The sequence below is a fragment of the Molossus molossus genome, unplaced genomic scaffold (assembly GCF_014108415.1).
Source record: "Molossus molossus isolate mMolMol1 unplaced genomic scaffold, mMolMol1.p scaffold_m16_p_5, whole genome shotgun sequence".
NCBI lineage: Eukaryota > Metazoa > Chordata > Mammalia > Chiroptera > Molossidae > Molossus > Molossus molossus.
Window position 1 is genome coordinate 21,023,711 of NW_023425388.1, and position 22,597 is coordinate 21,046,307.

At 37.4% G+C, this 22,597-nt stretch overlaps 1 protein-coding gene across 2 annotated transcripts; it reads left to right on the top strand.

Moving 5' to 3' along the window:
- The first annotated feature begins 236 nt into the window (after nucleotides 1-236).
- On the top strand, nucleotides 237-21,343 carry CUNH21orf91 (chromosome unknown C21orf91 homolog). 2 transcript variants are annotated; one of them, XM_036242823.1, is made up of 5 exons: nucleotides 237-294; nucleotides 1,220-1,353; nucleotides 17,328-17,867; nucleotides 18,869-18,931; nucleotides 20,774-21,343. In XM_036242823.1, the coding sequence occupies exons 2-5, from the start codon at nucleotides 1,227-1,229 to the stop codon at nucleotides 20,938-20,940; spliced, it is 897 nt and encodes a 298-aa protein (XP_036098716.1). In that variant the 5' UTR covers nucleotides 237-294; nucleotides 1,220-1,226; the 3' UTR covers nucleotides 20,941-21,343. The 2 variants fall into 2 exon arrangements, with proteins under 2 accessions (XP_036098716.1, XP_036098717.1); XM_036242824.1 differs by lacking the exon at nucleotides 18,869-18,931 and having other exon boundaries at nucleotides 20,774-20,886.
- The last annotated feature ends 1,254 nt before the right edge of the window (nucleotides 21,344-22,597 follow it).

Consider the following 22,597-nt stretch of genomic DNA (forward strand, 5'->3'; position numbering starts at 1 on the left):
AGAGAACGGTGAGAGACCCGGGCGACGCCACGCGGAATCACGACAACATGCACGGAGGGCACGCGGCGTCGGGGCAGGGGCGGAGGCCGGGGTCCGCGGCCACTGTGCGAGCGCGCAACTTCGGCCGCAGCCGCGCCGCCACCCCCAGAGCCTCCCGGGGGTGGCACGGGCGGGAGAGGGCGGGGCCGGGCGCGCGGCGGCTGCTCCGCTGCGGCTGCCTCCGCTGCCGCCGGAAACAATAGTGCAGGAGCCCGAGCCGCGCGGACAGGCTGCAGAGGCGCGCTGAGTTGGACGGTAAAGACACCGCGCCCCGGTCCCCGACCTGCTGGCGCCGCGGTCCCGCGGTCCCGCGGTCCCGCCGTCTTCGCGCTCCGAGTCCGGAGCCCCTCGCGCGGCTCCGCTTCGGGCGCCCCGACGGACGGATGGACGATGGACTAGGGACCGCGGCGCCCTGAGGGGCGGGCGCGCCTCCCCAACGCCGGAGCCGGGGCAGGGGCCGACTGGCTGCCCTGGGCGCCGAGTCGGGCGGGCCGGCGGCTGTGGTCCTCGGAAGCCGCCTGTAGATGGGCGGGAACCCGGGGCGAGGGAAACCCACGGCTCCTCCCGGCCCGACCTGGCCACCCCGCCGCCGGCGGTGCCCGATCCGCACCGTGGAGCCGCCGCCCGGCTTTGGACGCGGTCGGGAAGCCCTACCCCCGGTGTTTGCGTTTCCACGTGCGTTTTCCTGCCGCTGATCTCCGACAGGAAGCCCCGCTACGCCGCTCGCGAAACGTACCTAGGGCTCCTACAGCGAAGTTAGCAGAGCAGCGTCCGGAACAGGGCGCTGTTCCTGCATTTAACAGCGTTAAGTAGGTTGACAGACCCCGGCCGCTGAAAAGGCCTCGCTGCGAAGTTTCTGCGCGCGTTCGGGGAACGGAAAGGCGGACTGGAATGACCAAAACCCAGGTTCCTTCAGATCCCCCTCCTCAGCCAAATAAGATAAGGGACCAGTAAAGGCCCTTAGCTATAGTGTCCTCTATGGCAAGGCTTTCAGTTTCACTAGGTTTGTGTCTTTGCACCATAAAAGTACAGTGTTGAGATGCAAGTATGGCGATGCTGGTTGGATGGAACTAGTCAATGGATAAACCGAACAGCATCCTTCTCTTCCTAGAAGTTCTCTGTATTGCCCTAAGACCAAGTTCTTGAAATTGCGTAACTTTCCTTTTCGGTTTCTTAATAGGGGCACTATGAACGAAGAGGAGCAGTTTGTAAACATTGATTTGAATGATGACAACATTTGCAGTGTGTGTAAACTGGGAACAGACAAAGAAACGCTCTCCTTCTGTCACGTTTGTTTTGAGCTGAATATTGAGGGTAAGTACGGGGTATAGATGCATTTTATGGCACGAACTTTATATGGCTTCTTTATGTGAACTAGTTATAAGGTAGAACTGAAATTACTTCAATGTTTGCAAATTGTGCCAACTCTGAAGTGTGGAGATCTGTTGAAGATAAGGGTTTATGGAAACGAAGCTGAAGTTAGCACAGCACTGAATTTAAGAAAAATCTTTTAAAAAACTCCCACAGTACTAACTCTATTTTTGCTAATATAAAAATGAGGTGTGAGTATTGACTGGTTAATACGTTTTCTGCATTGAGAGCTTATGAATTTGTCAAATTTTAACAGACATTTGTATATGAATGTGTGAGCACACTATGGTCTGTTTTGTTTTGTTGTTTTGTTTTGTTTTGTTTTGTTTTGTTTTGTTTTGTTTTGTTTTGTTTTAATAATGAGAACTAAGGTAACCAAACATTTACATTGATCGGCAAATGTAATTTTATTCCATTGGCCTACCGTGCTAGTACCTGACTGAGGTAAGCTAGAACTCTTTTCCCCAGTGCTACCTTAGTGTCTAGAAAAACATTGTTAAATTTTTAGATAACCTCTTTTCATTTGTCACTCACAACTTCAGTAACTTCTTAAAATGTCTTAATAGTACCTCTAAGAGTTCTCAAAATACCTAAAAAACAAAATCTGTTATTGAAAGTATTTGTTTTTAATATGTATATAGATAGCAGTAGTTTGCCCCCAACAAACATGTGGGATATGTTTCTTTAATCTTGATGTTGTTGTGATAAAACTGATTTTTAAAAATATTTGAGTCACACTGAAACGAATCTTAATATTCTGGCAATAAAAAGTCTGCCTGCCATTTGAATTTGTAATTGTAACATCCATCGGCAGAGATTTTTTTTTTTTTAGACCTGTAGTTTTTGTGTGGTTTCAAAGTAGTATTTCTTTTTGCTGGTTTGCATATTTGAACATTTTCATTATCTTTACTTTTTCTATTTGTTAAGTAGGAGATATGAAATGTTCCTCTAATTAAAAAAGGAAAGAAAAATACACATTAGGATTATCTATCTCGAGATTCCTATTAGGACTTACTATTCAGAAATTTGGTGCCTGCAACAATTTCTTAGTTCAGAAATTGTTGCAGGCACCAAATTAACATATTTAGATATTCTGTAGTAAAAGTCAAAATTATAACTATAAGTAGACTGCTAAAAACAAATGTAGAGTTATTTATGTAACAGTCATCTTTTATTTAAGATCATACTGGTTATGACAGTTTTGCTATTTATTATACTCTCTGGAAGCATTGTAGTTGCTAAACATAGTAATTGATAGAAGTTCCTGTTTTTCCTGTAGGTTTCATACATATAAGTTTGGCTTTAGTAAGTGTAGTAAATATAACTGATTTCTAAGGGATGACTTAAAAAATATAATACTTCTGTATCATTTAAATTACTATGCCCTTCATCATGCTAAAGTGAAAGATTATAAATTTATGTTCTTTGGAAATTAAGTTGTCTCTATATATTCTTTTGCTTGTAGATTTAATTTTAGATGGGCAAAAGCTTTAGAAATGATCTAGCTCAAACCTGTATTTTACACCGAAGGGAACAGCCAGATTGTTGGACTGTTCAGCGTTGCACTAGTGGTGATGTCAAGCTGTTGCTAAGTCCCAGGCTTTTACTGTGAGCAATTCTGTGCCAGGCACTGTACTAAGCACCTTATGTGGATTATTTTAGCTCAGAATAGTTCTGGGATAGCTACTTTTATCTATTTTAGAGGTGATGGAAGTTAACCTTTGAGACCCAAGAAATAAACTTTGAAGTCTCACAGCAGTAATTGACAGTCCTGGGCTTTGAAGCCTGACAATCTAGGTCTAGTATATGTGATCTTAATTTCATCGATCTACTGTCCATAGTTATTTCATTTGATAGCTAATATTAGAAAGCTGTTTTTCTGAATCCTAATTGGCTATCCTTGCCACACAAAAAAAAGTTGGTTAGCCAACTTTTCCTGCTAAATCATGAATGATATTCACACTGTGATAGAATTTTTCTATAGAAATCTAACTTTCTCAATTGCTCTTCTGGCAATTTTTAGTGGTTGGGGGAGTGCCATATGTATTAACTGGTTCTTAATCATTATATAAAGAACATACAAATATTCTTCAGGTGCCATCTTCATAAATATTTCATCTCTAATAACATCTACCTCAATAAGCATGACTTAAGTCCTACATTGTTGAAATAAAAGTTGTCTTTAATTTAAAAGATAAAAACAGTTCTCAGTTTGAATTAGAACTATTTTATATTCTATGTACACTCAAAGTTTTATATTTTTAATGCCAATTAAACCTTTAATTGAGAAAAATTATTTAGAATTAAATTTTCTTAATTTATCTGAAGTTGGTTCTCAGTTCTTGCAAATATAATATGTTTTCATATCAACCACACTGATGAGCTAGTACATTATAATCATTTTAGTATCCTAAGATTATTTTTAAATCTTAGAAATTTTAGGAAAAAAGACAGAAAATGAGGACCTTGAATTCAACAAAATTTTAGTTTTTATGTCAGTGTACAGGTTTTTAGAAACCAATGAAAAAAAGTGGTAATGAAATAATTCCATACCTAAAAATAACAAAGTATATTCTTTGTCTATGTCAGTAAACATTTTTAAATGTTTTTGCAGTTCCCTTTACCCTGCTTTGTTCTTAGCAACAGTGCCAGCCAATAAATGTTAGACTGTAAGAGGGACTTTAAAAAATATGACATTTAAGTTTACTAGTTTGGTGTAAGTTTTTCATAATATGGTAATGTTGCTGTTACCTGGTTTCTCAGCTTACTAATTGTTCAGTTTGCTCAAAAACATTGTTTTTCAACTAAGAGGCTAGTTAAAAATTCTCTTAAGGAATTTTTAGGCTAGTTGTATTTTGTTTTTGTTTTGTTTTCTTTTTCATTTATTGGGGTAACATTGGTTAATATGATTATATAGGCTTCAGTGATCTGTATATTGCATCCAAAGTCAAATAATCTTCCATCACTATATATTTGGCCCAAGGCTAGTTTTTGAGTCAATAATTAAGCTAGTTTAGAGTCTACATATTTGTAGTAAACAAAAATGTTTTACACATTTTGGATTGTTGCTTATATCAGTTCAAAACTGGTATGATCGATGGCCTCTTGTTTAAAAGCTATATGTCTGCATGCATTTATAAAATGAAGATGAAAGAGAAATAACAAAAGACAGCCTAATTTTGTTTTCTTTATTATTGATTTATAGAGAGAAGAAAGGAGAGGGAGAGAGAGAAACATCAATGAGAGAAAACATCTGTTGGCTGCCTCCTGCATGCCCCCTACTGGGGATTGGGCCCACAACCTGGGCATGTGCCCTGACCAGGAATCAAACCAGTGACTTCTTGGTGCATGGGTCAACGCTCAACCACTGAGCTATACCAGCCGGGCAAGGCAGTCTAATCTTGTAGGAGAGATTTCATATTCTCAGAGTAGGTCTAAGTTGCCTTTTTTCTGGGAATTAAAGGACATGGATATCTATATTTTATATATTTACAAAACATAGATGATATACTTGAAGGACCTAAGAATCATACTTTGAAAACTTAAATGTTCATACACACACACACAGTTACAGATGTCCCCCACTTCCACCCCCTCCACCTGGTCCCTACCCCACCCTAGGCCTTCATCACACTATAGTCTGTCTCCATGGGCTATGCATATAAGTACATACATTCTTTGGTTAATCTCTTCCCATCCTCCCCTCTCCTCTGAGATATGTCAGTCTGTTCCATGCCTCCATGCCTCTTTAAATGTTTTTTAATGTTCACAAGGTTTCTTTTTTGTTACCTATAATTCACCATTAAAATTGTCTACATCTATGATTAGGGGACAGGTGCGTAAACTTAATATTTATAGCCTGTCCTTGGCCTTAAGACACTATAAACTTTTAAAGAGTATGTGATTAAGTACACCAGTATGCATCATAGTAAATTGTGCTAAAATTTCTAAAGTTGTTTAGTGAACAAATTACTACCATCCCTAAGCTTTTGAGGCTGGGAGGAAGGGAGCCTAGGATGGTCAGGAGTCAGTAATGAAACTCAGCCATAATCTAACAGAGTAGAAATGAGACTAGAGAGGGAAAAGATCCAGAGCTCCAGGCTTACTTCATGCTGTTTCATTTTGTGCCAAAATTAACTAAGTGTTTATACCTTTCTCTAATAATGTGCTTTCTTCCTTTTTTATAAAGAGAAACTTTTTTATAAGATTGGGTCAAGTCTCCTTATGCTAAGCAAAGTTTCCAGTATAAGTTGATCTTGCTACAACTAGTATGCATGACTAATGCTTACTGGTCCATCTCAGACTTTATAGTCCGTCTCAGTCTTTATTCTCCCCTAATTTGTTGAACTTTGCTAGGAGCAGCCCAAATTCAGATCTTTATTTAGTAATCTTCCAGCAAGAAAAATCTATAGGTGTTTTCTCTTAGTTAAGGCGCTGGTGAACCCAATGCTTATGTTTAATCTCATTCTTGATTCTCTGTGTCTGACTGAAATGCTTTTCACATGGTCAGTAGTCAGGGAGCAGTTTAAATCTCAATATTAAATCCTTGATAGCATCTTTCCACTTAAGTAATAGGGCCAGCACTTTAGATAAGGAAGCTGTGTATAGGTAACTCCATCTGGTATTAGCTGCTTTCTCTTGTTTCCCATAATGGCAAACATCATGCAATGGTATTAACTAAAAGAGCTCTTTTAAATATGAAGTCCAAAGTGAGTTTAGAAGATAATGAGTGTTAAACTTTGCTAACATCAATAGAACATTTTAGAAATATTTAGAAATTTAATCTTCATATTATATAGGAAATTAACATTAAATATGAATTTCAAATAAGGTAATACTAAGGGATAGCAGTCAAAGTGACTAAGTAACACCCTAGAATTATTAAAGTGTTATCAGCAATGGTTCTAGTTAGAGTGGATGTAAAGTATTCTAATTCAGTTTGGCGCGCCATCTTTAGGATTTTGATAAACCCATTAAACACTAAGCCTTGGATGTAGTCTGTAACAGAAACAGTGTCTGTTTTAAATTAGTGTATCTATTTCTGGTAGCTTTTTGCCATTACTCTCTCAACTATAAAACAGTAAGGCAAAATAATTTGTGTGTGCCTATCAAAATCTAAATCTCAAAATTAAAGCTATGTGGTTGAATCCATAGCAAGTTTTACACACTTTCATTCGGTAAATATTAATTGAGCAACTGCTATGTGCCAGGAATTGTTCTAGTTGCTGAGGATAGGACTGTTAACAAAACAAACATAAATCCGCTTCTTAACGGTATTACCTCAAGACCACTTTAGTTTCCTGTACTTAATCCCCCTTTCCCCCATTACCCCACACCCTCAGTTCTCTCTCAGTATCACCAGAAAGGTCTTTAAAGTACAAATTTGATCCTGCCGTTCATTGTCTTAGAACTCTCCATTGATTTTCTTGCCCTTTTCTTGAGGTTGCACTATTAACTCACTAACATGACATGTAAGACGTTTCATGACCAGGTGTCTACTTAACTGGCCACCTTCATCTTGCATTGCCCCTCTAAAGTCACTCTATAAGCCAGTCATATGTTCTCTCCTCCTTCCTCTCTCTCTTTCTCTTTCTCTCCCCCTCCTTCTCCCTCGCCCCCCCACCTCCCTCTCTCTCTGTCTATCCTCTCTTCCTCCTAACCTCTCTCTCCTCTTGATCCCTCCCTCCCTCCCCTAAACACCATTTACTTCTCCTTCCTCCTAGTATGCAACTGCTTAATTTTTGGAGTACATGTATTTAATAGAGATGACAAAAAATAATACCTTTACCTAAGTTCACAGTGCTGCTGTTTGGATCACAACAGATGATGAATATAGGAGCTTTTTGGTAAATGTAGTTTTTGATGCAAATGTTAGTATTCATTTAAATTTAAATATAGAGGGTTTTGTTCTCATCTCATCTAAAAGTATGAAATACCACTGAAAAGTACTATGATTGGTTGGTATATTAAACAGCTTCTCCATTGACACAGTAATTTGATAATGTTTCATGTACACTGAAGCAGTTTGAATTTATCTTAAGTTGGTTTTCAGTAGGTTTTTCTGCTCAAGCTGCCATTATTTCCCTCATGTAGCAGCTGCTCAGCACATCCTTTCACCCCAGTTTCTTTTTTGTTTTTTTTAATCAACAATATGATTTGTGTTTAGTTATCAGTGTCTTTTTCCCTCACTCCCTTTGCATCTTTGGATCTCCAACAAGGATTTCCAGATAAAACTATAATGTGGTTATGATTTTACTTTGGGGGAGGACAGCTTTCATTTGAAGGTTACTTTTTTTTTTTTTTTTTTTTTTTGCTAGATATATCGTTAGCCTAAAAAAAAAAATGCTCACAATCTTAAAAGAAATTCAGAATTTTAGGTAGTAAGTGTATCTTTTACCATTTCAGTATCTTAGTCTTTTTTGTTTCACTTAGTTCATTGGAACATACACTATAGTACGTAAGGACTAATTTGTCTTTAACTAAATAGCACTGTTCTTTCCAAACCAAAATGTATTTCTTTATAGTAATTTTTAATGTTTTTCACTGAAAAAGAAAAGTTTGCCTGTTACAGAAAAAAAATTAAAATACAAGAAGCAAAAAGAATATAAAAATCATAATCCCACCTATCCACTAATAATCTTTTAGTATTTTTGGTTCTTCTAAGTTGTTTTCTGCAGTGGAGGGTGTGCATATGAGCATGCACACTCTCACATGTGGTCGGTTGGGTTTAAGAAATGAAATCAGGCTACTTATATTATTTCATAGCCAGCCTTTTTATTTATGTGTTAGGAACATCTTTTTTTGTGTTTGTAGGTAAAATTCTACCATGTTGATATATATTTTTTTTAAGGTTGCATCCCACTATACCATAATTTAATTAACCGGTATGCCTTGATGAATGACTAGCTTGCTTCCAATTTACCAGTACAAAAACATCTTATATATAAATCTTTTTTGCTTGTTATTGTAGCTTAAATTTCCAGAGGAAAACTTTTGGGTCAAAGGCATATCCCAAGTTGCAGTCCTGTCAATTATTTTGTCTTCTGTTACTACTCAGTTAACACCATGTAAGCAACCATTAACACACACACACACACACACACACACACACACAGGTATTTGTTTCATGATGAAAAAGTTTTACTGTGCCAGTTCTCCTTTGTTTAGATCAAAGTTCTTTTTACTCTAGAATTGCTATAATGCAATTATAACACATGCTGAAAATATTTATATTTTAGCATTTTGCAGTATGATCCATCACTTACTGTTGCTTTTTTAGCTTTACTTTTTCTTATCAAATGGTTGGTGAGTTGTGGTGATTGTTTTCCATCAGCCTTAATTTTTACCATTGTCTATAGTAGTGATTGAATTATAAATATCTTCATATTCACTAGCTAGTATATCTCTATTAGATACTGCAATAAAGCATTTATGTAAGGTATAGTCAGCTAGTGATTCAAATGTATGTAAAGAGGTTGAGATGCAAAACTAAGGTTTTAAAATAACTGCAGGATGCCCTGGCCAGTGTGTCTCAGTTGGTTGGGCGTTGTCCTGTGCACCAAAAGATTACTGGTTTGAATCCCAGTCAGGGCACATGCCCAGGTTGCAGGCTGGATCCCAGTAGGGGGCGTGCAGGAGGCAGCCAATAGATGTTCCACTCTCACATCAGGGTTTCTATTTCTCCCCTTCCTCCCTCTCTAAAAATCAATAAAATATATTTTTTAATAGCTGCAGGACAGCTTTTTGTTTTGTTTTTTATATTTGTAAGAAAATCATGCACAACTTTAACTGGGCAGACAGCAGTTCAGGAGATGAAGGACAAAGAGTTTATGTGGCTATCGCATTTCTTGCTTTCCAACCTGTAACTTACTTTGGTTTCCCCCATTCATCTGGTGTTACTATGAAGGCATTGTTTTTCTGTATCTTTTAACCTTGTTTATCTTTAGCAAAGTTTTTTCCTGCACATTGGTGTCTCCATATGCCACGTATAAGTGGATATTTAAAGCTGACAACTCAGTCGTATTATAGTTAATTTGAGTAGCTTTTTATGAGTCTGTTATGACACCCTCATCCACAAAAATTTAGAATAAATGTCAGTACATTCAATTAGAGCTATTTAGGGGGAAATTTTGAACAGGTAGAGGGTTATGTGTGTCAGTTGAAGTATTGGTCTAATTTGAAATATTTTAAGTTTTAGAAAAACAAATAGCTTTTTAGAGTCTATGTTGCTGTGAACTTAATATTTCATATTAGACTATCAGTAAGAACATGGATAGCTTCCATCGTGTTCCTGCTACAATTACCGTTTTGCTTAATAAATTACCTATAGACAGACTGCCTTGTCCAATTTGGTAGCCTAGCCACAATGTGGTTATTCAAATTTAACTGAATTAAAATTAAAGTTAAAACTTTAGTTTCTCAGTCACACTGGCTACATTTCAGCGTACTGGATAGCACAATATAGAACATGTCCATTGTCACGGAAAGCTCTGTTGGACATTGCTGGTTAAAAAGCAGGTAGCTAGCTACATTAAGAGGTAGAGTTGAGATGGATTGTTATTTTCATACCCTGCTGGTAATAAACAGTTGTTAGGTAGGTGTATTTCTCCAGTTTCCCAGCTGTTCTAATGAAAAAGTAAAATTCACGGAGAGATTTTTCTTTTGGACAAGTCATTTGCAGTTTTTGCATCTCCTGTCAACTCAGTGCTACCCTGGCTTCCTTGGTTATTTGAGGTTATGTTTATCTTTTAACATTATCTGTCTGAACTCTTGCCTCACTGAAATTTGCCCTTATTTTCCACTTACTGGATTAAGCTGCTTTAACTGCTTAATCCTTCTTTTAGCACACACACAACAATTTTTAAATAGAATAAAACATCTCTAAAGAATGGAAAAATGTCCTCGGGTGAGGATTAAAAAAAAAGAATAAAACATCTCTAAGCTGAAATCCGTCTAAAGACCACCTCTTGGTATATCTTTCTTTAGGGCAGTGATTCTCAAAGTGTGGAAAAACAAGTTGCTGAGCCCATCTGTATATTGACTTGGTATGTTGCCAGTACTTCCATCTGCTAGCAGTGCAAAGATAAACAATTACCTATTACTTTTAAACAGTCTGTTGGTTACATGAACATGACTGACTCTTCAGCGACTCCTGAGTTTGCTAAAGGCATGCGGGGGAGGGAAATGGGCACTCTTTATCACAGTACCCACCAAGGCACATAAGACAAGTGATAAAAATTTCCAAGAGGTACGCCCGGCCCTGTGGCTCATTGGATTGAGTGTTGTCCCACAGACTGAGAGGTCCGGGTTCGATTCCTAGTCAGGGCACATGCCTGGGTTTCAGGCTCGTTGCCAGTAGGGGGTGTGCAGGAGGCAGCCAGTCGACACAGTTTCTCTCTGACATGGATGTTTCTATCTCTCCCTTCCTCTCTAAAAAGTCCATGAAAACTTTTTTTTTTTTTTTTTTTTTTAATTTTGAAGTGGTAGAAAAGCCTGTCTTGTTGTGGGTTTAGAAAGTAGGTGCTCTGACTATCCATCCTTACCTTCCCACCTTTGGTCTAATTTCCTACCTTCACTCCCATTGGAGGATAGCCAGTCTGAGCACCTTCCCAGGCATGGCTATGATTGGAAATGGATATAATGCTAATCTGATAGATATGTAATTTGGCTGCTGCTGCTTGCTCATCAGATGCAGAATAGCCTGATCAAATTGGGTGTCAAAGCATCATTGGAACAAGCAATCTTTACACCAAAGCCATCCAAACCTATATCCCTGCACAGCCTTAGTATAGTACAGGTGTCTCTAACCAACATGGCTGCAGAGCCTGCTAGGTCCCAGGTACCTGCAGACGCGTGAGGGCAATGATAAGAACTTTCGGATTGAAGAGCACCTGCCCTATTTCAGCCAGTAGCTGCTTCTCATTACTAACCAGTTGCTGCCAAATCATCTGATTTTGTTTTTAACAGAAAGCAAGAAATTGAAAATTGCACATGGATCTTTTTCTCCTTCTTCTTCTTTTAAAACACTCATAGTCTAAACAAAACCTCAGTATGGATCCAGACCTCAGACTGTGGGTGTGCCACCTCTACTTATAGAGCTTTTCCTCTATTCCTTTTATCAGAAATGGGAATCTGATCCTCAAAAACAGAGAAGTAACATCTCAGTCCTTTGAGTTTTTCTTAATACAACAAAATGCAGCTATCTTGCCATTTGTTCAGTTAACACTTGCTTAAAGAAGCTCAGGATCTTGATATGGGCAGCACATAAACATGCATGTGCTTGTTCTCTTAGCAACCGAGGTAAGATCGTCATAAAAGAAAAACACCTTACTCTTGGAAGATTCTTTAAGCTGGGCAAAATGTGAGCCTTCATAAAAAAGATTGTGAAGCAGTACTGCACAAATTGGTGTTCGTGTTTGAAGGCAATATGTTTAAAATTTCTTTGCAGCATGTTAACAACCTGGAACTTAAATCGTAACTAATTTTTCCTGCCTTATTTAAATATTAAGGAAGAACACAAAAATCCACCATTTGGAAAACTAATACTGCCAGTTTTCTAATTCTGTTTCAGCTTTGAAGATACAGTTGGAGTGCTTGCTCTGTGAGAGCTTTCCAGTCTGTTACCCGTGGGATAATGTGTTACAGCTTTACAGCCAACTACTGCTTATATTATATTTGGTCTACCTATGGACTACCAAATTATATTAAGTCATGCCTTTGGGAAATGAAATATAGTGATCAGATTCCATGTGAAATCTGACACAGTAAACATGCATAAGGCAGGTAGATATGGTTCAAACGTGTGAACTACAGAGCCATGTAGCGTGAGTGCAGTTAGCTGAGGACAGCGCTGCGTGGCAGGACCAGCTGGTGAACCATCAGGCAAAGATTGCTTAGCTCACCTTTTTATGACCAAATCACAAATAAGGTCTTCAAGAGACGAGGTGGAAAGATCGAGGTTAATGGAACATGTGATAGAACTTAAGTGTTTTGGTAGCTATTTTTTCAGTGCCATTTGGAATATCATCTTATTAGAGAAAAAAATTATGTCATTGCGACAGATTAAATATAAACATGGAGATACCCTTATTTTAAAAAGATAACAGTAGAAGGTAGACGTTTGAGTGGCTTTTGTTCTTCTATGGGTTTAACCAAGTTTTCATAACGTAAATTTATCTTCAAGGGAAACTTAAAAAGTAGAAATGGTGATAGCATGCCAGATGGGTTAGTGGGAGGGTTCTCAAAAGTGTGAGAATGGTATCAGAAAATGAGAGATGAAAATGGGGAACAACAAAAGAAAGAAAACTATTGAATAGGAATAGATTAAAACACCACTCTTCATACAGAAATATACACCTATATGAATTTCTTAAAAATCTCTAAAAGAAACGTACTTTCTTAAAATTAGCAATTTTGGTTGCCAATTAAGGTCGTGCGTCTCTAAAAATAATTAACTCATGACAAAAAAAAAGTCACATGGACATCTTTGAAGTATGTTTTAAAGAAATTTTCATAATAGTTAGGATGTCAATTACATTGGCCTTCAAAATTTTTTAGTGAGCAAGTTGTAGTGCAGTTTTTGTTGAACTAGTTTGGAAATTCCTTATAACTCAGCTCCTCAAAAGTGCCAACTTGTTTATCTGCAGTACCATTCATTCGCTTTGGAAAGCTGCTGAGGAAACCTCGGTGCTCAGAGCTGTTTACACTTGTAAATGCAATTGAAATTGAAGTCAGTTGGGAAACTGGGATCTCTGAAAATAGCAATTGTTTTTTCTCTTACATTAATTTGAACTGATGAGGTAGAAAAAACAAAATCACTAAAGAGTTTATAAAATGGCATGTATATTGGATACAAATCAAGTGGGCTACCTAAGTGTCGATGCATTTTATTTTTTTTAACTTTTTGTGCCCTTTGCTACCTCATGTCATATTTTTATTTTTTAATTAATCCTCACCCAAGGATATTTTTTCATTGATTTTTAGAGAGAGTAGAAGGGAGGGAGGGAAGGAGAGAGAGAGAAACTTTAATGTGAGAGAGAGAGATACATCAGTTGGTTACCTCCCGCAGGATCCTGACTGGGGCCCGGGGCCAGGGAACAAACCTGCAACCCAGGGACTTGCCCTTGACCAGGAATCAAACTTGCGACCCTTCATTCCCCAGGCTGACACTCTAACCACTGAGCCAAACTGGCCAGAGCTGCATGGAATATTTTTTTTTTTTTTTTTTTTTTTTTAATCCTCACCCGAGGATATTTTTCCATTTTTTGTACAGATAGAATGGGAGGGAGAGAGAGGAAGGGAGAGAGAGTGAGAAACATCGACGTGAAGGGACACATCGAGTGGCCGCCACCCGCACGACCAACCAGGGCCGGGGACAAACTGCAACCGAAGTACGTGCCCTTAGCGGGAACCGAACCCGGGTCTCTCCGGACCGCAGGCCGACGCTCTAACCGCTGAGCCAAACTGGCCAGGGCTGCATGGAATATTTTAAACTATGTTTATATAACAGATATTTCCCAGTTGATCTTCAAAACTCAGTTAAGTTTTAAATTTTTAGTGAGCTTAAAGAAGAGGTACAGATCTGGATGAATGAGCAACAATTTACATAAAGCAGTCTTTTTAAATATTCAGTATATGTAAAATTCTGTTAAAATATGTAATTGAGCCCTCGCTGGTTTGGCTCAGCGGTTAGAGCTTCAGTCCTTGCACTGAAAGGTCACTGGTTCGATTACTGGTCAAGGGCATGTACCTGGGTTGCAGGTTTGATTCCTGGCTCCAGTCAGGATCATGTGGGAGGCAACCAATCGATGTATCTCTATCTCTCCTTCCCTCCCTTCCACTCTATCTATAAAAATGAAATGGAAAAATACCCTCAGGTGAAGATTAACATATATATATATAATTGAGTAGAAGTTCCTGATTTTGCTTGGCAGATTGAATGTTGCCACAGGAATGGCATCTCTATATCAGTGCTTCTCATCAGTTCTTCAGACTAATGACCCATTAAATATAGGAGTAAGTTCACTATAAGATGCCTTTAATTAACCTCTGAGCAGACGGGCACAACTGCATATCCTGGTTCCCTTGCTAGGACAGGCAAATTTCATTTCTAGATCTTGAATGATAATTGGTAATAAGTTTTGGTTTGTTTATTTTTTTTTAAATATTTTAATTTTTCTTTATTCATTTAACTACTTTTTCTGGATTATTCACTATGTGCCAGGCACTATGACATTGGGGATGCATGTAAAACAGATATGGACCCCTTTGTCATAGAACTTATTACAGGAACTAAAGGCCAGTGAAGAGGCAATTGGAAAATCTAGTGTGATAAACTGATTCGATGTATTGGTTAGAAAAGATTTCTTAGAGGAAATTAGAACTAGCCAAGAGATGATGATGACCCAGATAGAGTAATAGAAGTAGTAATGGAGAGAAGCAGGATTTGAGTTGGTGTACTGCTGGATTTTAAAGGGGGAGGGGAATGTCTATTAAGAGGGACAGCAGCAAAACATCTCAGAAGGGGCAGGATGGTGGGGGGCTGTCAAGAAGGGCACCCAGGTTTCTTCCTTAAGCAGTTTATGATGCCAGACTCAGGAAGGGTAGCTGGGCTTGTGGTTTGGGTTGTGAGAATGAAGAGGGTTCATTTAGGCAGGGTGAGTTTGAGAAGCCCATGGGATCTCTCAGTGGAAATGTACACTGTATCAAAACTCTTGCCTGTGACAGTTCTTTTTGTTTTGTTTTGTTTCCCATATCTTTTTAGGGGATTTTTCTCCTGAATGTCTGGAAGAATCTGAAATTTTAGATTTAGATTTAACCTAGTTTAGAACTCTTTTTATATGCTAAAGAATTTCTTTTTATGTAGACTTGAGGGAAAATCTTCTAATTTACTGTTTAGATTCAACTAAATCATTGCTACATGGATTAGAGCTGTGGCAATGGAATGAGAATGAGACCATTCACTGTTTGGGTGAGGAGCTAGCTCGTCATCTGTTGGCAACGAGACCTAACAGTTTATAGAGCGTGAGGAACCTCTTTAATAAATTTCCTGAAGTTAGTAAAGTAGGCACGTTGCAAGTTTTCTCTGTCTACCTGCTGTGTATCCAGAGCAGTATTAGAATCAAACAGCAGAATGGAGCTATTTGGCTTATAACGTGAGGTTTTGCACTTAACTATTTCAACTTTGATGGAAATTTGACCTAATTAGACAATAATTGATACACACACAGTGCGCACGGGCACACATGATTGTAGTACAAGTAGCAATGCTGTAAATGTGTGTGATTCTGTTTCGAGTTCAGTTTTTGTGTTCAGTGGAAGAAACAACACAGATGTTTGAGTTTACCTCATGAGAACAGTTGTTCACATATGCTCATAAAGTCAGTGTTCAGGAGGTGTATTCACAGAGGTTAGTTGTGAGGGAGCTGATGGAGAGTCCATTCTAGCACTGTTTTCGGCAATCTCAGCAGGTCCCACCATTCCTGATGTTATTTATATCAGTTTAGAACAAACTGATATTTCCAAACACTTTATACCTAATTCAGTACCATTAAAGTGCGAATACTTCGTTATTATTATTAGCCAGAGTTTGGAGCTTAGTTCATAGAATTATGACTTCAGTTTTTAAAACAAAGGATGTATTTTTTTTCTGATGAGTCGGCTACAAAAAATTTTTTTTTTTTTTTTTTTTTTTTTTAAACCTAGCATCTGAGTGGCTCTCCACTTGCTCAGTTTTCAGAGCTAACCAGATTTAGTGTTTAGTTCTGGCAGGCATTAATTTTCAGCTCCACATCCCTTACTCACCTTCAGTACGAAAGTGCTGCTGTTTGAGTGTCATAATATGGCTCAAACTTATGAAAGTATACAGATGTATTCTATATTTTAAAACACAATTGAGTTATCATACTTAAGCTCTACTAAAAAGATAGAAGATATAAAAGTGTAATAGAATATTTCCGTCATTAATGGTGTGTAATGAACATTTGTAAGTTGAAGAATTATTCTGGCTATTGAATCTTGTTAGATTGAATTTACTACTATATGAAAAATAACTGTAATGTGTATTTTCTAGAAGATAAAATTATCTTGACAAAGTTTTGATAAGTATAAAACAAATGCGAAAACATTTTAGATGCTTTAATTCGTACTTAAAATGAATCTTTTCCCCCCCTTTATTGATTTTAGTGAGAGGAAGAGAGAGAGAGAAACATCAATGAGAGAGAACATCGATTGGCCGCCTCCTGCATACCCCACCCTGGGGATCTCTGCCCTACAACCTGGGCATGTGTCCTGACCAGGAATCGAACTAGCAACCTCTTGGTGCATGGGTCAACACTCATCCACTGAGCCACACCAGCCAGAGGGCTTCTTTTTTTTAATGGACCAAAGATCTTGACTTTTTGAAGCTTTTATTAATGTGTATTTTTCTGGTTTATCTTTCCCCAGTAAAAACATAACTAGTAATTGAAGAACATGATTTACAATGTTTCTGTTGTGGAAAAAAATCATCAAGCATTACTCTTCTTGAACCTTATAGTAGAAATTTTTGCAAGTGTGTACTTCAGGTAATTATGAAGAATGCACAGTAATGTAAAGGCCAAGAGTCTGTAAATATAAATTGGTGGTTCAGTAGTATTTTTTTTAATATATTGTGTGCAATAACATGCCTCTAGACTAAGGTTAAAATTAAATTTTTAAGTCCTTAAAAAGGCTTTTCTATTCATAGGAATTTAATATTACTGAGTATGTAGTTAAATTGAAGCAGAATTATTAGACCATATTTTATACTATTAATGCCAATATTTTTTAGCATTTTTCCTCTAGTTTACAAACTGTCAGTGACTCCATGTTTTACTAAGATTTGTATATTCTTAATGCAACTTTAAAAAAAGAAATTTTCTCATCTTGTTTTTTTATAGGAATACCAAAATCTAATCTCTTGCACACCACATCGTTAAGGGGCCATAAAGACTGCTTTGAAAAATACCATTTGATTGCAAACCAGGATTGTCCTCGATCTAAGCTTTCCAAAAGTACTTATTATGAAGACGTTAAAACCATTTTGAGTAAGAAGATAAACTGGATTGTGCAGTATGCACAAAATAAGGATGTGGATTCAGATTCTGAATGTTCTAAAAATCCCCAGCATCACCTGTTTAATTTCAAGCATAAACCAGATAAAAAGTTACTCCCACAGTTTGACTCCCAAGTACCAAAGTATTCTGCAAAATGGATAGATGGAAGTACGGGTAGCCTCTCAGATTGTACACAAAGAATATTGGAGCAGAGGGAAAATACAGACTTTGGTCTTGCTATGTTACAAGGTTCACGTGCCACTTTATGCCACAGTAGTGTTTTGTGGCCTCATAGTCACAACCAGGCACAGAAAAAAGAAGAGACAATCTCTAATCCAGAGGCTAGTGTCCAGAACCAGCATCCACATTATAGCAGAGAGGAATGTAAGTAAAATGGGAGAAAGGTGAAGGTTGGAATTGTTTTGGGATGTTATTTTACATTTTTATATATGTGATGTTTTAGGAATTTTGCTGTAGAATTACAGATTTGGTAAATGATAAGTTCACTCCATGAAAAATGAGATATCTTAACTCTCCATCAGTTCTCTGGAATACTCCTTAGTATGTTTTACACGTTGGAATTCTGCAGTGCCGATGTGTTTTGCCATTCTAAATTATTAAACTAAATGGAATCAACAAACTAAATTGCAAAGTTCAGGGTTCATATAGTTTAGAAATAAAGCCTCAACCATCGGCTCTCATACACATAGTTACATTGCTAATCCCTACAAGACTGACTGGGAGTGGCATTTCAAAAGCAAAAATAAGACATTTTACTTAAGGCCAACAGTAATGTGTTATTTTAAAGTTAGAAAAGTGACTCAACTCAGTCTGCATCTATAAAAGTTGACATAAGCTGAGATAATGGACTTCAAATCAAATTATTTTACAGCAACAAGGGACTGGGAGTATATTTTTATAAAAATGATTGATTCTACATATCTAAGGTTATGTAACTAGATTAGATAACTTGATTTTTCAGACTGTTTCCACAATACTTTATAGTAGTGATTTTCAAACTGGGGATCATGAACTATGTAGTGTAAGCAAAATTGACTTGATGGGCAGTGACTCGCACTTTGTAAAAACAAACGGTGGGATATATCAGAATCCAGTAGCCTGAATACAAAGTGCTCTTTGGTAAAACTTTTGTTTCAGGGAGAGATGTACTGGGAGTGATGTAAAATATGTTTCTTACTATGGGTTAAGGTTAGGATTTGAAAACTCCACACTGCGGGAGTTAATGAATGGATCCTAGGGTACTTCTGAATGTATGTTGGCAGATAAGTACAATTTTTTTTTTTAAATTGGATATTGTTTTAGTGATGTAGGCACCTTATTTTCTAGATTGTTGTGGTAATAATGAATATATTTTCATGTTTCAGTGAATTCGATGACTTTTGGTGAGGTAAAGCAACTGAATGCAAAGCTCCAACAGCAAATACAGGGTAAAGATCAGTGTTGATGTTTTTTTGCATGTGAAAATTTTGATACAGAAAATCCCCTATAACAGGGTACCATTAGCTTCATCTGCATTTCAGTTTGGAAATGGGATTATGACTTGTTCGAATTCCCAGAGCAAAAAGAATACGAGAACAACTTCTCTGAACTACAGGGGAAACAGGTTTTTTTCTTTTTTTAATGAAAATGGAAACTACAACTTAATTCTCTACCTTCTTACTAACACTTTACTATGCAGGTGAACTCCCTAACAGTTCTTTAAGACAGATACTAGCTCTGGTTTTGAACAATTTCAAACACAAAAGTAGTAATAGTATAGTAAATCCCTTGACCCATCTTCTTCAGCTTCAACTATTACAGAAAGCATAGCTCATTTTCCTTCATCGCTACTTGCACCCATTCCCCTGCCCCACCCCCACCCTCAGCATGGACTATTTTGAAACAAATCTTAGACAACATGTTTTGTCCAAAAATACTTCAGGATTTTCTCTAAAAGATAACTTACAATTCTTTTTTTTTTAAATTTTTTTTCTTTATTGATTTTAGACAGAGAGGAAGGGAGAGAGAGATAGAAACATCAATGAGAGAGAACATCAATTGGCCGCCTCCTGCATGCACCCCCACTGGGGATCGGGCCCACAACCTGGGCATGTGCTCTGACCAGGAATCGAACCAGTGACCTCTTGGTGCATGGGTTGATGCTCAATACCTGAGACACCGGCCGGGCAGGCTAGTAATTCTTTAACATCATGAAATTTGATGCTAACACCAACAGTTAATAGTTAGCATTCAGATTCCCCAGTTGTCCCTTCTTTTTCTTTTTTTTTTTACAATTGATTCCCATTTCTGTGAGGAAACCACTTCAGAGACAGTTAAGTTGCTTACAGAGATCATGCATTCAGTCAGTGACAGATCAAAGATTCCAGCCCATCTGTTTAACTCCAAAGCTAGTGGTATTTCTTGACCACACAGCCTCTCAGAATAATAAAATAATAATAATAATGCAACTTAAGAATAATAAAATAATAATGATAATGCAACTTACATTTGTCAAGTACTTATTCTGTGTCAGGTACTCTACAAGTATAACCTATTGAATCTCAGGGGAAAGAAATTAAAACATAGTTTAAGTTACTTGCCAAAGACTCATAGGAGTAGGAACAAGGATTAAACATTTCAGGTAGTCTGATTCCATAGCCTCTTAGAGGGCTTTCCAGAGCTAGGCACTGACAGGCACTTACTTTCCATACATCGTATTAGATACTGACGGAACCTGTTTCTATTTCAAATTGAGACAAGTGTCTCTCTCAAAGGTTGTTGTAACTGCCATTCCTGCTGTGCATCTGTATAGTCATTGCTTATGACACTTAAATTTCACTTGATGGAGAGGAGGAATACCATGTTCCTGGCTATGCAAAGTATACAGTACGCTAGAATGATCAAAACACAACTCTTTCCTTAGTGTCAGATCACTGTTATTTTTTCCCCCTTTATCCTCACCTGAGAATATGTTTGTTGATTTTTAGAGAAAGAGGAAGAGGGAGAGAAAGAAACATTCGTGTGAGAGAGAAACCAATCAGTTGCCTTGGGTACATGCCCCAGCAGGGGACCCAAACGAAACCTATGTGTCCCTTGACCAGGAATCAAACCACAACCCACAACCCTTTGGTGTCTGAGACTCAGCTCCAACTAACTGAGTCACCCGAGCAGAGTCAGATCATTTCATTGCAAACATTCACCGAATGCGTTCAGTTAAAGTATTTGAAATATAAATCAAAGGATTAGCTTTCTGTGTACTAAAAATGGAACTTGTTTTTAAATCTTTACAGAAGTTTTTGAAGAGTTAACGCACCAAGTGCAAGAAAAAGATTCTTTGGCCTCACAGCTCCAAGTTCGCCACGTTGCCATCGAACAGCTTCTCAAGAACTATTCCAAGTTACCGTGTCTGCAAGTGGGGCGAACAGGAATGAAGTTACACCTGCCCATAAACAACTGAACTGAACTTACACTTACTTCCTGTGCCCTGCCATTTATTGGTCTGCCAGGCATGCAGTACGTCATCAAGTTTGCATAGCTTAAAGGCAGTATTTAACATCTTTTCAAATAAAGCAGATCGCCACACTCTAGTCTTCTAGGGTTAATCATTTGGTTTATTTTGGGAATCTTTTTCCCATATGTACTAAGTGGCCCTCACTAACTATTGCTACATGGGACTGTTTAAATATACTGTTACAGTGTGATTTTATTAAAGATAGTTTAATGTAATTCACCCTTTCAAAACAATAGGAGGTTAACAAACTTCATAGATTAGTCTGAACTACTAAAGGTAAAATTTTAAGAGGGAAAATAAATTCATAAAGTCACCTCTTATTTATTATGAGCAATATTTTAATATGAAAATTTTATATATAAAAATGCTATTTTAGGTACCTTTCCATTCTCTTTATAAATGTGTATTTGAATGGCTTTATGTATTTACACTTTCATGTGTGAATATCATACCCATATTTCAGATCACTGAATTTTATTCTCAATACACTGCTTTTACAACTACTATCTTGTTTTCCAAAGATAAATGTATTTTGGAGTAGAAATCTATCTAGTTGAATTGTTTGACTTCTAATAACTCTGATAAAAGAGGAGTTAATAACTTTTTAGAGCAAATATACAAGAAAATAAAATATAATTTTTTCTAACAAAAGCAGTTCTGAGTTTGTTCAGGAAGAAAATGCTAATCTAGCTTTTGTATGTCAACAAGTCTCAATAGACGTAAAAGCCTCTTCTATTTCATTATTTTTATTTTAATGGCTTTGATGTGTTAGAATTTGAACAGAGTTGATCAAGCCTCCTTGTAAGTCAAATGGAATGTCTTTCTTCAAATGAAATGTGCTATGAAATAGTTGTCCTACATTTGAAAAAAATTAATTTTGTGTGCCACTTCGGATACGGTTCAAGAATCCTTGAACTGTCTAAATTATGACTCAATGTCATTGAAATTAGTTCCCAAACAAGGCATTCTGGGGTAGTTTTCTAAACTTTATCATCTAAAGGGAAACAGAAGAGTGTTTGACGCAGAAAAACAAAATTCTAATTTAAAAAAGCCCATTTTAAAAAAATGTTTATTGATTGATTTTAGAGAAACAAACATCGATTTGTTATTCCACTATTTATGCATTCACTGGTTGATTTTTCTATGTGCCCTGATGGGGATCCAACCCACAACCTTGGCGTGTTAGGATGACACTACCAGGCCAGGGCTAAGAAGCTCATTTTCAGAAGGATATTAATATGTTGTCTATGTTTCCCAAGAACTCTGAACTAATAGGTTGTCTCAAACAGCTAGATACATTTTTAATGTATTACAGTAAAAGCTATAACCAATGCAGAATTAAAATGGGCTCTAAATTCTGTTTTCAGCTGGTTCTTAGAATGTATTTATAAGATAAGATTCTTTGCTTGAAAGAGTCTACAGAAAAGCCCATAATTGGACGGCTCCATGCATAAAGTTATAAATGATTTCTGCCTTACATTTGGCAGCCTGCCCCTAGGTTGGGTCCGATTTTAGTCTTGACTACAAACAGTATTTGACTAAGCAAAGAAACACCTCAAACTAGTAGGAACAACTCTCTGTAACTCTAAAATGTGTTAAATTT

Bases quoted from the DNA above. Each gene is read 5' to 3' on its own strand.
- CUNH21orf91 (XM_036242823.1), top strand. From the start codon at position 1,227: ATGAACGAAGAGGAGCAGTTTGTAAACATTGATTTGAATGATGACAAC. The intron at 1,354-17,327 runs GTAAGTACGGGG...GTTTTTTTATAG, and splicing joins TTTTGAGCTGAATATTGAGG to GAATACCAAAATCTAATCTC. The intron at 18,932-20,773 runs GTAAAGATCAGT...AAATCTTTACAG, and splicing joins GCTCCAACAGCAAATACAGG to AAGTTTTTGAAGAGTTAACG.